We start from the raw sequence: 16,299 nt of genomic DNA, 5'->3' as shown, positions 1-16,299 counted from the left end.
TTATGTATAAATTAAAAGGCTAATTTATGCCATATAGCACACAAAGATTACCTTGTCCACCTGGGTACATGCATCTGAAAGCTCTCCCTAGCTCCTCTGCCTGGACCCTGCCTGCAGGGGTCAGTTCTCCTCCCCATTTCAGAACCAGAAGTAGAGATGGTTCATCTCTTCTGTTATCTAATTATATGTAGACAGATCACTTAAAATAATGTACACACAAATGCAAAAGTTTATTTAAAGACTATTAAAGAATTATGATTAAATTAATATTAAAGAAATACTGGAAGTGATACATTGAGTTTTGTGTGCTTCAGGAAAGTGACTTCAACATTTGAGTCTCTTGCTATTCTAACAGAGAAATACCCCTCTAGTTCAGCGAAAGCTAATACTTAACTCTGAAGACACCCATGTTTAGGTACTTTAAAAACAAGTGAAACTTGTATTACAGTGAAAACAAAGTAATTGAAAGTAAGCACTAAACTAATCAGCAGTCAGGAAATTCACAGGTACTGGATTTTAAATACCTAGGCATTATTGTATGTTTTAGCCTTTTTTGTATGAAAGGAATAGGAGTACTAGGAGATTTATGGAAAACCGAATTTTTTCTAATCATCATCATCTTTGGTGAACAGCTTACAAAATTTCTTCCCTCCATATTTTTGTTATGTAGGAAACAATATTAAAATGCAAAAGTATATCTTAACCTTACTAACAGAAACTCAGCATCTTAGAGATTGCTAATCACAGTATCTCATTACAAAACAAAAATGTTTCTGAATACTTGGCCAGAGTACACGTCCTTGTTTTATTTAACACCATATTAAACAATTAACTCCCTTATTATGTCAAGTTCTACATATTATGTAAGTGAGTAAGTATCGGTTATACTATACCTTCTTCTTCACTAGAAGTTTTCGGACAGCCATGAGGGAGATAGGTTAACTGGACTTTGCGATTTATGCCAGAAAAATGCCCATACCTAAAGTGAGGGGGAAAAGAAACTGACAGATTTTCCAATATATACTCAATACTATCATATCCCTCTATCAATTAGGGACATCATAATTCCTTGAATCATAATTGATTTGTATACTAACCTGCCCATTTTTGCTGATTTGTACTTGTACATATCAAATAAAATATTGAAGGAATACTTAAATGGTCATCAACATGTAGCACTTGCCATATTAAGTACTGTCCATTGCTTCTTTTCATCACATTGCCCAAGAAACTTCATGTCTCTCTCACCAGAAAAACACTCCCATCCACCCACACTCTCCAACTGCATGATTAATTTCTTCCACTTTGGCACCATACACCCTTACGGCTGTCAGTATTCAGATCTGATCTGTCACATACTGATCGCCACTATTTGTTATCCAATGAAGCCCCAAAATGGGATTCATAACACTTGCAAGTGTAACAAGCTTTTATCACAATATATTATAGGGCAAGTTAACTGTCTAGAAACAATTATTACTATCTAGTTAATATTTAATATAAATTTCAGCACTAAGTGTTAGTTAGAAACTGCCAGACCTTAAATACATAATGAGATACTGAAAATTATTTAAAGTTTAAAATGAGTTTTCATACTATGCGTGGGTTACTGAGAACAAGACTTCATTCAATTGCAACAACACTTAATTACCATTTGTATTAGAATTGTGCCTACACATGCCAACTGAGGTTAGGACTCCATTGTATAAGACACTGTACAAATACATAGCAAGAGGCAGCCACTGCCCCCAAACGATTATAATCTATATAGACAACATGGATAACAGGATAAGACAAAGGAAGTATTTTCCCCATCATACAGATGAGGAACAGGTTAGATTAAGTGATTTGTACAAGGTCACACAGGAAGTAAAACCAGACCTCCTCAATACCAGTGCAATGTCTTAATCACAAAACCATCATTCCTCTCAATATATTCAAAAATTCAGATTAGTATTGTCATACATTAATTTATCAACTGACAATATAATGTAAGAGAATTCATTTTAAAAGCTAATGAGAGTAAAATAAGAGTCATGCCAGTTCTGATGTGAGGATTAAAAATTAGATCCTTACATCTCCAAAACAGTCTTCAGCTGCTCAAGTTTTGCTTTGCTTTCTTCAATTTCAGAGTCATTGTTTTGCCCAAGTTCTAGTAGGAGCTGTCTTGCTATATCAAGCACCTCCTAAAAAAACAAAAACAAAACCACTGTATAACAAGGAATTCTATTATTCATCAATTATAGAACCAAGAAAAAGAAAATCAAGACAGACTTACCTGTAACTGTTTTGGTTTCTTCAGTTTTAGCTTTCCAGACTTATATCCATCACATTTTTCAAAGAGATCAAAAAATCTTTAGGAGAAAACATACAGATTAAAAACATATCTAATAAGACTGTTAATATAAATATTAATACACTTTAAGGCAGGGGTGGGCAAACTTTTTGGCCTGATGGCCACATCGGGGTTGCAAAACTGCATGGAGGGTCAGGTAGGGAAGGCTGTGTCTCCCCTAACAGCCTGGCCCCCGCCCACTATCTGCCCCCTCCCACTTCCCTCCCCCCCTCAGAACCTTCGCCCATCCAACCCCCCTGCTCCTTCTTCCCTGACCCCCCCCCCCCGGGACCCTACCCCCTATCCAACTCCCCCTGCTCCCTGTCCCCTGACTGTCCCAACCACTATCCACACCCCTGCCACCTGACAGGCCCCCCGGGACTCCCACGCCTATCCAACTGCCCCCTGCTCCCTGTCCCCTGACTGCCCCCAGGGACCCCCTGCCCCTTATCCAACCCCCCCCCCCCATGCCACTCAGAGCAGCAGGAGCTCGCAGCCCTGCTGCCTGGCCAGAGCCAGCCACACTGCTGTGCTGCCTGGCAGGAGTGGCGGGCCAGAGTGCTGGCAGCGTGGCGAGCTGAGGCTGTGGGGGAGGAGGGACAGCAGGGGAGGAGGGCTAACCTCCCCAGCCAGGAGCTCAAGGGACGGGCAGGACGGTCCTGTGGGCCGGATGTAGTTTGCCCACCTCTGCTTTAAGGCAACAGGAAGATTTTCAATTAAAACAGAATGAAGAGCTGGAACTAACCCCCCTCATCAATCCGCAATTTAAACACCCCACAATTATGAGAAAGTTTGTTCTGATATGAACCTCTCTGTTCAATGAAGTCTCATCTCACTAGCACATGCCTTAAACACAACTGCAAAATGAAAGAGCTTACAGTTTTTCTATTAGCTTACTAACACTGAAAAAATACAGGTACTACACAAAAGATATGAAGAATCCTGAGTAAACAGCCATATCTGTTCAAAATTTAACAAAAAAATCAACACAACATTATTAGCTATAAAATACTAAACATATGGCTCTGCAGACTTACAGCAAATCTTTCACTTAAAATTTGAGTGCAGAATCTATCCCTCAAATGATATTTTTATTAATTACTGTAGCACCTAATCATAGATTAAGGTCCCACTGTGTTAGGTACTGTATAAATGCATAACAAAGAGGGTCCCCTGGCCTCCCAAAATGCTTACACTTCAAGTACAAGGCAAGAGACAAAAGGTATCAAGAAACAACTGGGAAGCAATAGCTTATGAAGGCCTTAAAAGCAGAGACTATTAGTTTGCAATTGATGCAGCAGAAAAGGGAGAGACAGAAAAAGGGTAGAAATTAAGAGGTGATGCGGTCAAAGCAAAATGATCTTTGCAGCAGCATTAGACAAACTGCATTGTCAAGGCTGGAGAGAAGGAGGTTACAGTTGCGGGAGATGTGAGAAGACGGAGTTGTGGGCAAGTGAATTAGCTATGTAGATCGAGATGACGGATGCATCTTAGAGATGTTATGCAGGAAGAAGCACTAAGATTTAAATGTAGTTTGTGCATACGCATGTGCAATTCCCACTGAATTCATTGAGTTGAACCCACATATCCCAGGCAATAATTTTGCCCTAAATGCCAAACTTAGGTTATGTCTACACTTACGGCAGCGCGTAACATACAAACACAGCATGCCCAGCTAGTATCGGGATAAAAAGCAGTGCAAATGGTGAGGCACTGCTTAGGCTAGTAGAATGCCCGACTTACCTGAACGCTAGGGTATATACCCTACTTGGCTCTCTACTCGCCCATGCCGTGCATCCCATATCTACAATACTATTTCTAGCAGTGTAGTGTCCCACTGCTGGAGCTTTTTACCACTGCAATGAAAGACTCCAGCAATAGGGAAAGGCTCTGCATGGTGGAGGCAGTAGGAAGAAAGGCTCCAGTAATGAGCCTTTCCCCACTGAAGCCTTTCACTGCTAGGTGTAGCTACACACCGCACTGAATATGGATGCAGCCTGCCTCTCACTGCAGTAGGTAGCTCATGTACCCTACATGCTACTGCATGTGTAAATAAGGTCTGTCTTTACCCAAATTCAGACTTACTTTTGATGTTTAACTTCCATTTTCATTTTTTGTTTTGGTGTACGGTCCCCGTGACGTATTACAGCTATAACACATCTCAACTCCATCCTGAAATATAAAAAAAAGTCAAGTTACATTTCCCAGTTCTATACACCACTCATGGTTTTTATATTATTAAATGTGTGAGTCAGACAGACAATTATTTAGTCGACAAAAATATACTTTATTAAGTATTGAAATGTTTGTAGGATATGCAAGAACATAAGGTTATCTGAAAATGATGTAAGAATGTGATTTACTATAAATACTGGTTTTAAGACTTCGCTAACTACAGAATATCTATCTTAAATAGTTTTTGAAACAGATCCATTTTGAGGTTTATTTAGTAAAAGCATGTTTATTAAAAATGTGTGTTAAACTGACAGTAGAATATTGATTAGCAATTAAGCAAGCTATTTTTAGAACAGACTACACTTGAAAATCTGTTGTTCTGTACTCAGCTTGACTAAGGGTAAAAAACTTCGATTGCTGGAACAGCAATCACAATTCACTTCTTGTTTTCAGCACACAAAACAAGTGTCCTTAGCCAAAAGCTGATATACCTTGGGAGAAGAGAAAATTCACATAAAGGTTATGTAAGGACTTTGCACAATTCAGCTAAAGATACTTTTCTCTTACATTGTTCCAGATGTGGTTGGCACAATAGGGATATCTTCAGCTTCCAAAGGTATTGACCATGGGATTTGAAATTGTGGAGCAAGTTCTCGCATTATGATATTTCTAAATGGGGAAAAACAAAAATGTATGTCTAAATTAAAATGCTGAAATACTGTATATATTAATTTCTTTAAATGGAATATTCTGTTTTAGTCAACAGTTTATTAGACAAACACTGACCACTGGATGGGCACTTACAGATGTATTTTTATTTTTTCAAATATTTAAATACCATTATGTTGAACTATTGAAGTCTGGTCACAATAACTACAAAGACAACAATCTAACATTATCTGTAAAATATAGGTATAATAAGTTCTTGTAAGAGCTTCTTATGATCTACTCTGGTAAGTGTCATGTTAAAGTACACCAACCCGAAGTATATCATTGTTCATACAGAATCTGGAGAACTTTAAAGGATGGTGTAATGTATCTTAGATACTTAATCTAAGAAGAATGATTCCTAGACTTCCCAAACTTAGTGCAAATATGCTGTTGATTTAGCTCTGCTATAACAAAGCTATTTTGAATATAAGGAAAAAATGTAGATGAAAGCTTTTTGCACCATGGTAGGAATCAAGACTAAGTTGACGGTGTAAAATTGGAGAAGTGCACGCGAATCTTCAGAATTCCTGCCACTAACTCGAAGCAACAAGACTGTAGTTATTATCTAACAGGAATTATTCCCCTCCTTTCAGCTCAGATAATTCAGCGTGGTATGGCCTTTTTGAACTACACCAGTAGTATAATCTTGTTGTAAAGACAGTTTAACTGGACAACACAGAATCACCCTAGTTTATGGGTGACAAATCAGTGGCATGGTAGCACAGAAAAGGGGGCACAGTTGAAGGAAGGGAAGGCACAGTCAGGATCCTTCTATTTCACTCCAATCCTGGTCTAAATTTTCAGCCCTTTAGGCTGTTGTAGCCAATATGAATTACAGTAGTCTGATGGCTGCCTCAACATAACATTGGCAGCAACAGCCATGCCCAAAGCCGCACCCGGACGAAGGCAGTGCAAAGGTGTGCTTTCAACCAGCCTTTGTACAGCACACCTGCACTTTTTATTTGGGTTAGTTAATCTGTTAACCAAATTTAACAAGTTAGCATATTTCTTTATTTTTCTCTCTAACAAAGATGTTCTCAGATTACTTTTGAATTCTGCAACTGTCACTTTTCTAAGGCATAAGGGAATGCACATGGAAATAAAAAACTTTTAGAAATTTATTTTTGATTTCTAGTTATTCTAGATGATGCTCGCTTTAAAAGCAAAGGCTTTTTCTGCTTTAAAGAAAAAACTATCCAAAAGATTCCTTGAACTTGTTTCAACCCTGGAGTAAAAGTAGCCCTCAAAAAAAATGTTTAAGACAGAAATACTTTGGAAACTGGATGAAAAAACTTCCATAGCAAAGACAAATGATTGCATGAACATACACACCAATCATATAATATCAATTAATGAACTCTTACCCAAGTATCTTCGCACAATCATCATAGTATTTCATGGAGTTCTTCACAAAACTGAAGCCATTGACGTCACAGACATAGGACTGTCCATTAGCACGCAACAAGTCAAAGCCACAAACTGTTTGCTGTTAAGAATAAATAGTGAAAAGCACAGTTTCCATTTCAGTCAAGGGTCTCGTGTTTCCAGACCTGCATGTTAAGTATGGTTCTGATCTGAAAAGGCAACACAAAAATGGCACTGTGGGTTCTATATTTATTGTTCTTCAGTGACTCCATATTAAATTTGTTCAGATTATACATGATGTTTCCTAATTACATGCCTGACATCCCAACCTGAGTTCTTAACTTCTCACACACCACTAGCAACATGAATTCTGCAGGCCAAATTCTGCTTTCCGTTACACTTTTGCATCCACATTATCTTCAGAACTCCCACTGTCCACAGAATTTGGACTGTGGAATCATCGTTTCTAGTAGTGGTAAGAGATAAGGAGAGAGGTAAACACACACACACCCTTCTTATTTCTCAGAATTACCAAAAAATATGCTATTTATAAACTTGATGCAGTAATGCCATTTTTAACAGTCACCTTTCAGAATATTATTTATTATTTCAGAATTATTTATATTATGTAGCACCTAGGAGCCCTAGTCATGTACCAAGAGCCACTGTGCTAGGTTCTATACAAACACAGAACAAAAGACAGTTCCTATCCCAAAGAGCTGTGAGAGTAGAACCACACAAACTGAAATTGGTGGGAATGTACTGTTGCCTCCGCTGTCACCACTAGTGCTATCATAGCTACACTGTTATTATACTTGTGCTAGCTTACTGAGAGCTAGTGTGAGTATGCGTACACGAGGAGGGGAATCATAGCCCTAGCTCATAGTGTAGATGTAAGCCTTAAATAGTTATTAGTAAAGATATTTTGCTCCTTTCCCAGATTATTTCAAATTAGTTTTCAGATACAAAAACTACACATTTTATTTGGGACTCTTGGTTCTGACATCACTGAAGACTTTACAGGTTAATATATTCTAGCACTGGGACCAGTGCTGGCACCAGTTAGGAGCCACCCCTGTGTGATTTACTGCAACTGCATCACAAAGGCCCATTGTTACTAACAAAGCATATATTTAAGATTATGCAAACTGAATGCAAATGGATTTGTTTAATACAAAAAAAATCATCCTTTACAAATTAAACTGAGTGAATGTAAGTTAGCATGCACACATGCAAAACAGGAGAGAAAAATATGCATGTCACATTAATCTACAGTGGTATATTTCATGTATGAGTTTTCTGAATTCAGCTGTCTCTATTTGTCCACAATGGCAATAGTAGGCATCTTTCAGTCTCGAAAGACCATGGGAATCCACCCCAAGAGGTAAAAAATGTACCCAGTTGGTTTTAATGGCAGCCGCAGTTGTGGCTGAAGAGACCCATTCGAGAGAGAATCTCTGCTGCATCTGTCACATTTAAAAGTGATGTTTTGACCCTTTGGGCTCTGCCTTCTGCAAGCTCTTTTCTCCTCTGCTAAGCTGGACTGCTTCCCCTCTTAACTCAGGAGACCTTTGTTTAGTTCTTGTTTCCAAAGGCTGCATTCTTGAGTGTGATCTTCCCAGTTGTCCACGCCCATGTCCATTTCTTTGAGGTCTCACTTACACACATCCTTAACACAATATTTTGGGTGCCCTTTGGGTCTTTTTCCAGATGTCAATTTGCCGTAGACAATGTCATTTGGGATGCGCTATCATTCATTCAGCACACATGCCCAAGCCAGCAGAGGCATCTCTGGTTGAGGAGAGAGATGGGTACCCAGAAGTCACCTAGTACAGAACAGGCCCAACAAGGAAAACAACAGAACACCACTGGCCATCACATACAGACCCCAGCTAAAACCTCTCCATCACATCATCAACGATCTACAACCTAACTTGGAAAACGATCCCTCACTCTCACAGACCTTGAGAAGCAGGCTAGTCCTCGTTTACAGACAGCCCCCAACCTGAAGCTAATACTCACCAGCAACTACACACCACACCACAGAAACACTAACCCAGGAACCAATCCCTGTAACAAACCTCGTTGCCTGCTCTGTCCCCATATCTACTCTAGCGACACCATCAGAGGACCCAACCACAACAGCCACACCATCAGGGACATACCTGCACATCTACTAATGTGATATATGCCATCATGTGCCAGCAATGCCCCTCTGACATGTACATTGGCCAAACCAAACAGTCTATGTAAAAGAATAAATGGACACAAATCGGACACCAGGAATGGTAACATACAAAAGCCAGTAGGAGAAAGCTTCAATCTTCCTGGACATTCTATAACAGATTTAAAAGTAGCCATACTTGAACAACAAAGACTTCAGAAACAGACTTCAAAGAGAAACTGCAGAACTAAAATTCATTTGCAAATTTAACACCATTAATTAGGGCTTGAATAGGGACTGGGAGTGGCTGGCTCACTACAAAAGCAGCTTTGCCTCTCCTGGAATTGACACCTCCTCCTCAATTATTGGGAGTGGACTACATCCACCCTCATCGAATTGGCCCTGTCAACACTGCTTCTCCACTTGTGAGGTAACTCCTTTCTCTTCAAGTGTCAGTATAATAATGCCTGCATCTGTAATTTTCACTCCATGCCTCTGAAGAAGTGGGTTTTTTACCCACAAAAGCTTATGCCCAAATAAATCAGTTAGTCTTTAAGGTGCCACCAGACTCTTTGTTGTTTTTCTGGTTGAGGAGAGTTTGCATGCTGGCCCACTTAAGCACCTCAGTGTTGGTGACTCTGTCCTTCCAGGAGATACCAAAGGTTTGATGAAGGCAACGCGTATGAAAGCTGTTGAGCCTCTTTTCCTGATGAAAGTACAAGATCAACATCTCGCTCCCATAAAAAAAAGTGTGCTGATAACACATTCACAATACACACAGATCTTTGTGTGTTCTGTCAGTTTGTTGTTCTGCCATACCCTCTTTCTTAGTCTAGACCAGGGGTCTCAAACAAGCGGCTTGCGGGCTGGGGTTATTTTCTGTGGCCTGCCAGCTCCCCACAGCCCCCCGGCCATTTACCTAGAGTGGCTCCGGCCCGGTGCGCACCGGGGGCAAGGCAGGCTCCCTCCCTGCCTCCTGTCCTGCACTTGTGCCGCTCCAGGAAGCGGCTGGGAACCTGGGGGGAGGAGGAGGGCACAGGGGTTTGTGTGTTGCCTTGGCTGCTCCTCCAGGTACCTCACCCAAAGTTCCCATTGGCACCTTGCACCCTGACCCCCTGCCCCACCCCGACCCCCTGCCTGAGCCTCCCTGGGGGCAGGGAGGGGGCGGAGTTGGGGTGGGGATTTCCGGGAAGGGGCTGGAAGGGGTGGGAAGAGGCAGGGCCTCACGGAAGGGGTGGAGTAGGGGCAGGGCTGGTGGAATGGGGTGTGGGTGGGTGGTCAGTGGTGCGGCCCTCGGGCCAATGTACTAGTCCTCATGTGGTCCTCCTGGTCATTTGAGTTTGAGCCCCGGTGTAGACACTGTGGTGGCTTTTCCCATGTGGATGTTGAGTTCCATTCCAAGTGAAAGGTTGACTGTGATAGTGGACCCCAGCTATGTGAACTTGTTCACCACTTCAAGTTCATAGTTGTTGATCTTGAAGGAGGGTGCTTCCTCAACTCCTTGGAGCATTATATTAACCCTTTTTAGGCTTATGGTAAACCCAAAGTCTTGGCAGGCTTTGGAAAAAACATCCATAAGGTTTTGGAGATGAGTTTCTGTGTGGTCTGTCACTGCTGCGTCATCAGCGAGGAGGTGTTGGATAAGGGCCTCCCAAGTCTTGGTTTGAAATCTGAGTCTTGCAAGATTGAACAGCTTCCCATCAGATCTTGAGTGCAAGAAGATTCCCTCAATTGAGAAATCAAAAGCTTGTTTCAGTAGCAAGGAGAAGAAGATCCCAAACAGAGCTGGGGCAAGTACACAACCTTGCTTAACTCCACTACGTATCTGGAAAGCCTCCCAGACTGAGCTGTTGTATTGAACTATGCCATACATGTTTTCATGGAAGGATCAAATCATGCTTGAGAGCTTGCGGGGGGGGGTAATCCAATCTTTTCTAGAAGCGTAAATAGTCCGCCTCTACTGACAAGGTCAAAAGCCTTCGTGAGATCGACAAAGGCTATGTAAAGTGGCTTTTTTTGTTCTTTTTTTTTTTGTTTGTAATTGTCTCAGCAAGAAGATCATGTCAATAGTAGATCTTTCAGCTGTGAAGCCGCACCATGATTCAGGATAGATTTTGTCTGCAAGGGTCTGAAGTCTATTTGGGACAATTTGGGCAAAAACTTTTCCCATAATGCTAAGAAGGGAAATGCCATGATAGTTGTTAGTGTCACTCCTGTCACCCCTGTTTTTATAGACTGATGATGTTGGTGTCTCAGTTCTTGTGGTACTCTGCCTTCTTTCCAGCATAGACAGAGCAACTTATGAAGATGTTGCAGTAGAATAGGTTTTCCTCTGACAGTATGCAGTAAGAATATTAAAAAACTAATTATTTAAAAACAGGGGAAGTCCACCAGATTAGGGGGGAAAAAAAACGTGAGTGCAATTTCTTTTTCCATCCCAGGAGATCTCTAACAATAATACCTCTGTTTATGAGCACTGACAAACAGAATTTTCACACAGTAAACAATTAGTACTACACATTTGATCAGCTAGTAAGTGGTCTGTTTACCTTAAATGCAAGGCATACTTTCCAAGCAATCAACTTCTCTCTTGCATTCAGGATGACTGGATATCTCACTTCTTTTCCTTCACTGTCTCGTTCTACCTTGCCATCCAAAGCTGGGGACTTCCTCGCTTCAGCATGTGCATAGTCTGGACCTACTGTGTACACCTTTATTTAAAAATTAGAATTTATTAACTTAGTTACACCGAGTTTATGTCAAGTTCAAATCACGTAGCTGCATACACACGTCCAAAAACATTACTAGGGCTTGTGTACACAGCAAGTTACTGTGTGGCCAACTACAGGCCAACCTTCAATCTACAGCACACCAGCAGGTGTAAGTGTTCCCTTACACCTTAACTACACTTTTAGAACACATAGGCAACTGTGGTTAAGTGACCAGGGTGCTGGTTTCCATAGAACCCAGTTTTAAGCTCTTAACAGCATCCTGTCAGAGACACTCACTGCAAATTAGATAATGCTCCTAACCAATGATGGGGTGGCTTCTAGGCTCCCTCTTTGTTTTGTGCTCACAGGACATCCAGCCTGATGGATTATCAGTGACAAACAAAGCAGGAAGGAAGATGGCTAGAGCACCAGTGGTGGAGGTCTTGTGTTAAGCCTTAAAAAACCCAAAACATTTGTTACAATTGATCAAACACATATGCTGTGGGAGTACAGGAAACAAAGAATAAGTTCTCTTCCTCCACCATAGGACCTGCAAAGTCTCAGACAGCAGATTTTATTTTATTTTATTTATTTTTTTGGAGTGGTAAAATGTCTGGTTTTACCAAACTATCTCAGCTTGGGAGCTAGTCCAAGTACCTCCTGTTGTGAGGAAATTGCTTGATATTTTGCAGACAAAACTGATCAAATTAGGGGTGCTTCTGTGGTGGCAGAGTTTGGTCTTGCGAGAAAAAGGGCCTTGTCTTCTCTGCTAGAATTTCAGCCACTAATACTTGCTGAGGTACTGAGAGAACTTCATACCAAAACCTGTATTTTGCATATATGTCCTTCCTGAGTGGTAAAGCCAATAGGAAAGTACTGGGTCCTTTATTTTTAGAGACTGTTAATGCCCCTGAGAGCTGGCAGGCTGCCTATTACTTTGAAGGAAGCTGTAGTGTGGCATTTAGAATATAAGAATGGCCATACTGGGTCAGACCAAAGGTCCATCCAGCCCAGTATCCTGTCTGGCGACAGTGGCCAATGCCAAGTGCCCCAGAGGGAGTGAACCTAACAGGTAATGATCAAGTGATCTCTCTCCTGCCATCCATCTCCACCCTCTGACAAACAGAAGCTAGGGACACCATTCCTTGCTCATCCTGGCTAATAGCCATTAATGGACTTAACCTCCATGAATTTATACAGTTCTCTTTTAAACCCTGTTATAGTCCTAGCCTTCACAACCTCCTCAGGCAAGGGGTTTCACAGGTTGACTGTGTGCTGAGTGAAGAAGAATTTCCTTTTATTTGTTTTAAACCTGCTACCCATTAATTCAATTTGGTGGCCCCTAGTTCTTATATTATGGGAACAAGTAAATAACTTTTCCTTATTCACTTTCTCCACACCACTCATGATTTTATATGCCTCAATCATATCCACCCTTAGTCTCTTCTTTTCCAAGCTGAAAAGTTCTAGCCTCTAATTTCTCCTCACTTGGGACCTGTTCCAAACCCCTAATCATTTTAGTTGCCCTTTTCTGAACCTTTTCTAATGTTATTATATCCTTTTTGAGATGAGGGGACCACATCTGTACACAGTATTCAAGATGTGGATGAACCATGGATTTATATAAGGGCAATAAGATATTCTCCGTCTTATTCTCTATCCCTTTTTTAATGATTCCTAACATCCCGTTTGTTTTTTTGACTGTCGCTGCACACTGCACGGACGTCTTCAGAGAACTATCCACAATGACTCCAAGATCTTTCTCCTGATTAGTTGTAGCTAAATTAGCCCCCCATCATATTGTATGTATAGTTGGAGTTATTTTTTCCAGTGTGCATTACTTTACATTTATCCACATTAAATTTCATTTGCCATTTTTGTTGACCAATCACTTAGTTTTGTGAGATCTTTTTGAAGCTCTTCACAGTCTGCTTTGGTCTTGACTATCTTGAGCAGTTTAGTATCATCTGCAAACTTTGCCACCTCGCTGTTTACCCCTTTCTCCAGATCATTTAGGAATAAGTTGAATAGGATAGGTCCTAGGACTGACCCTTAGGGAACACCACTAGTTACCCCTCTCCAATCTGAAAATTTACCATTTATTCCTACCCTTTGTTCCCTGTCTTTTAACCAGTTCTCAATCCATGAAAGGATCTTCCCTCTTATCCCATGACAACTTAATTTACGTAAGAACCTTTGGTGAGGGACCTTGTCAAAGGCTTTCTGGAAATCTAAGTACACTATGTCCACTGGGTCCCCCTTGTCCACATGTTTGTTGCCCCCCTCAAAGAACTAATAGATTAGGAAAACATGATCTCCCTTTACAGAAACCACGTTGACTTTTGCACAACAATTTATGTTCTTCTATGTGTCTGACAATTTTATTCTTTACTATTGTTTCAACTAAATTTGCCCAGTACTGACATTAGACTTACTGGTCTAACTGCCAGGATCACCTCTAGACCCCTTCTTAAATATTGGCATTACATTAGCTATCTTCCAGTTATTGGGTACAGAAGCTGATTTAAAGGACAGGTTACAAACCATAGGTAACAGTTCCGTAATTTCACATTTGAGTTCTTTCAGAACTCTTGGGTGAATGCCACCTAGTGCTGGCAACTTGTTACTGTTAAGTTTCTCAATTAATTCCAAAACTCAATTAATTCAAAAATTTACTCCATCACATTTACTCAAGAAGTCATCGCTTAACACTAACAATCTAATTATTGACTATTATCACATCTTTCCCAGGAGAAGGTTGTGGTGAGATACCTCTCGCTGTATCTAGAGGTCTTTGACCTCCTAGGCCATTGTCACACTAGGTACAGGCATGGCTTTGGCACAGACTTCAGTGGTCAATAATCTCCTCCTGGATGAAGATCATTTGTCTATACAGGTACTACTACTACTTCTATCAGCTGCCTTTGATACCACTGATCATAGGGAGGTGTTACTTGTCAGGACTACTCTGTCTTCAATAGCTTTATTCTTTTCTCTCCAAGATGTCAACAGATTGCTGTGGGCAATTTCTCCTCTTCCCAAAGAATTCTCAGGTATGGCTCCGGCATGGTTCCATTCTGTCAGCTGTTCACTGTGTATATGAGGTTTTTAGAAAGCATGAGGCGTGGTGTTTGAAACTTGCTGATGATACCCAACTGTATGTCTCCATCACATCTGATGAGATTCAGTAGCTCAGCCAGTGTCTAACTGAGATTAGAGAATGGATGACGGTGTGCTGGCTAAAGCTCAACCTAGCAGAGTTGGGGAAGTAACTGGATGAGATGGTGGAGGTAACATCTGTCCCTCTAATTGTTGGAATACAGACATTAGTTATGAGAGTTTGCAGCTTAGGGTTAATTTTAGACCCCCAACTTCTGTTTGGCTGTATTACAACCCAGGCCGCCTTTTACCATCTGTGTTTGGCTAGGTGGCTCTGATGCAGGCTTTCATAACCTCAAGATTAGCTACTGCAATGTGTTCCATATGGAACTACACCTTAAAAACATTTGAAGAGTGACAATGGTGTACAATGCAGCAGCTTGCTTACCGAGTAAGGCATCTCACTGGGAGTATACAAGATCAATACTCTAGGATCTGCACTGCACCATCTTCCTTCTGGTCTCTAGGTGGAGTTTAAGATGTTGGTTATGACCCATAAAGTTCTACCTAGCCTGGGACTAGGCCTACCTGAAAGATTGCCTCTCCACATGCCATACTGCCACAGTTGTGGGCAACCAAAGTGTCCAAGCAGGATCTCTCCTTCATTATAAGAGGGGGTTGTTGGTAGGGCATTCACAGCAAGGGCTCAGAGACTCTGGAACTTGATCCCTCCCATGGTCCAAAATAACATGAATTTGGTGTCTTTCCAGGATCTATTCCCCATACAATGAAGGGAAGGAAATTCTGTAGGTGACTGACTGAGTTCCTGCTGAAATAATTACTGTAACGCTGCTGGGATTTTATTAATAATAATGCAAGGATGCCTAGTCTTTTATACTCATTTTAAATCTAAATTAATAAAAACTAAATATATAAAGAAAATGAACTAAAAAAACCCTATGGATAATGCATTAACAATGTACTGTTAGTGTATTTTCTCCAAAGCAGTGTACATTTATAATTAGTCATAGTTTATTAAAATATACTAACACTCCTCTAATGTCTACTACTACTACTACTAACTAATAATTCCTAATACTAATAATTCTTAAATTTCATTGCACCATGACTCCCTTCTGACAACAAAAATTACTACACAACCCCCACAAGGGGGGACCAAAGTCTGAGCCTGCCTGCGCTCTGCCACCCCACAAGACACATTTTCATCTCAAAAACTGCCAAAGGTCTTGGAATATTTGACTGTTCTAAATAGAAATCAGAATATGCGGTTTTCATACCTTTACATCAGTGCCATCTGTAGGCATGAACTCCTCATAAATGTATGAGCCCGTCTTTCTCACATTGCTTTCAGGTGAATAAACACTGCTCCTGCTGCCAATCTGAAACAAATATTTTTCTGTTAAAGCCTCTCTTTAAGATAGACCTTTTCACCTCCTTAAATATGCACACTCTCAGAGCTTATTTCTGTCTCTTCTTCCACAATTTCCCTCCCCCTCCTGGTTTTATGGAGAACTAACTAAACATATTCCACAAAGGAAGGCTTTATCAATACAAATACATAAAACTATCTCAAGACTTGACTATGAAGTCATATCTATTTAATAGAGGTTGAAAATATTAAATAAAAAGTTTCCCAAATGACTGAGTACTTCTTTACCATAAAATGGTACCATGCTACCTCTGTGCTAATATACTGCAGCACTACCAAATTAAGGGCA

The 16,299-nt window shown here is 40.7% G+C and overlaps 1 protein-coding gene across 9 annotated transcripts in view; it reads right to left on the bottom strand.

Annotated features, from left to right (window-relative positions):
• Window positions 1-16,299, bottom strand: part of PPIP5K2 (diphosphoinositol pentakisphosphate kinase 2) — a 97,034-nt gene that overhangs the window by 53,199 nt on the left and 27,536 nt on the right. For all 9 annotated transcript variants that reach the window (XM_048849513.2, XM_075128599.1, XM_048849518.2 and 6 more), the window contains exons 7-15: window positions 15,859-15,960; window positions 11,300-11,461; window positions 6,586-6,707; window positions 5,078-5,179; window positions 4,421-4,507; window positions 2,279-2,354; window positions 2,077-2,186; window positions 894-979; window positions 52-177 (exon numbers count right to left, since the gene is read on the bottom strand). In XM_048849513.2, coding sequence (XP_048705470.1) covers window positions 52-177; window positions 894-979; window positions 2,077-2,186; window positions 2,279-2,354; window positions 4,421-4,507; window positions 5,078-5,179; window positions 6,586-6,707; window positions 11,300-11,461; window positions 15,859-15,960 — 973 coding nt within the window. The remainder of the gene's footprint in view (window positions 1-51; window positions 178-893; window positions 980-2,076; window positions 2,187-2,278; window positions 2,355-4,420; window positions 4,508-5,077; window positions 5,180-6,585; window positions 6,708-11,299; window positions 11,462-15,858; window positions 15,961-16,299) is intronic.

The sequence above is a fragment of the Caretta caretta genome, chromosome 5 (assembly GCF_965140235.1).
Source record: "Caretta caretta isolate rCarCar2 chromosome 5, rCarCar1.hap1, whole genome shotgun sequence".
NCBI lineage: Eukaryota > Metazoa > Chordata > Testudines > Cheloniidae > Caretta > Caretta caretta.
The sequence above is the reverse complement of the archived record's forward strand: the minus strand, read 5'-3'. Positions and strand labels throughout refer to the sequence as shown.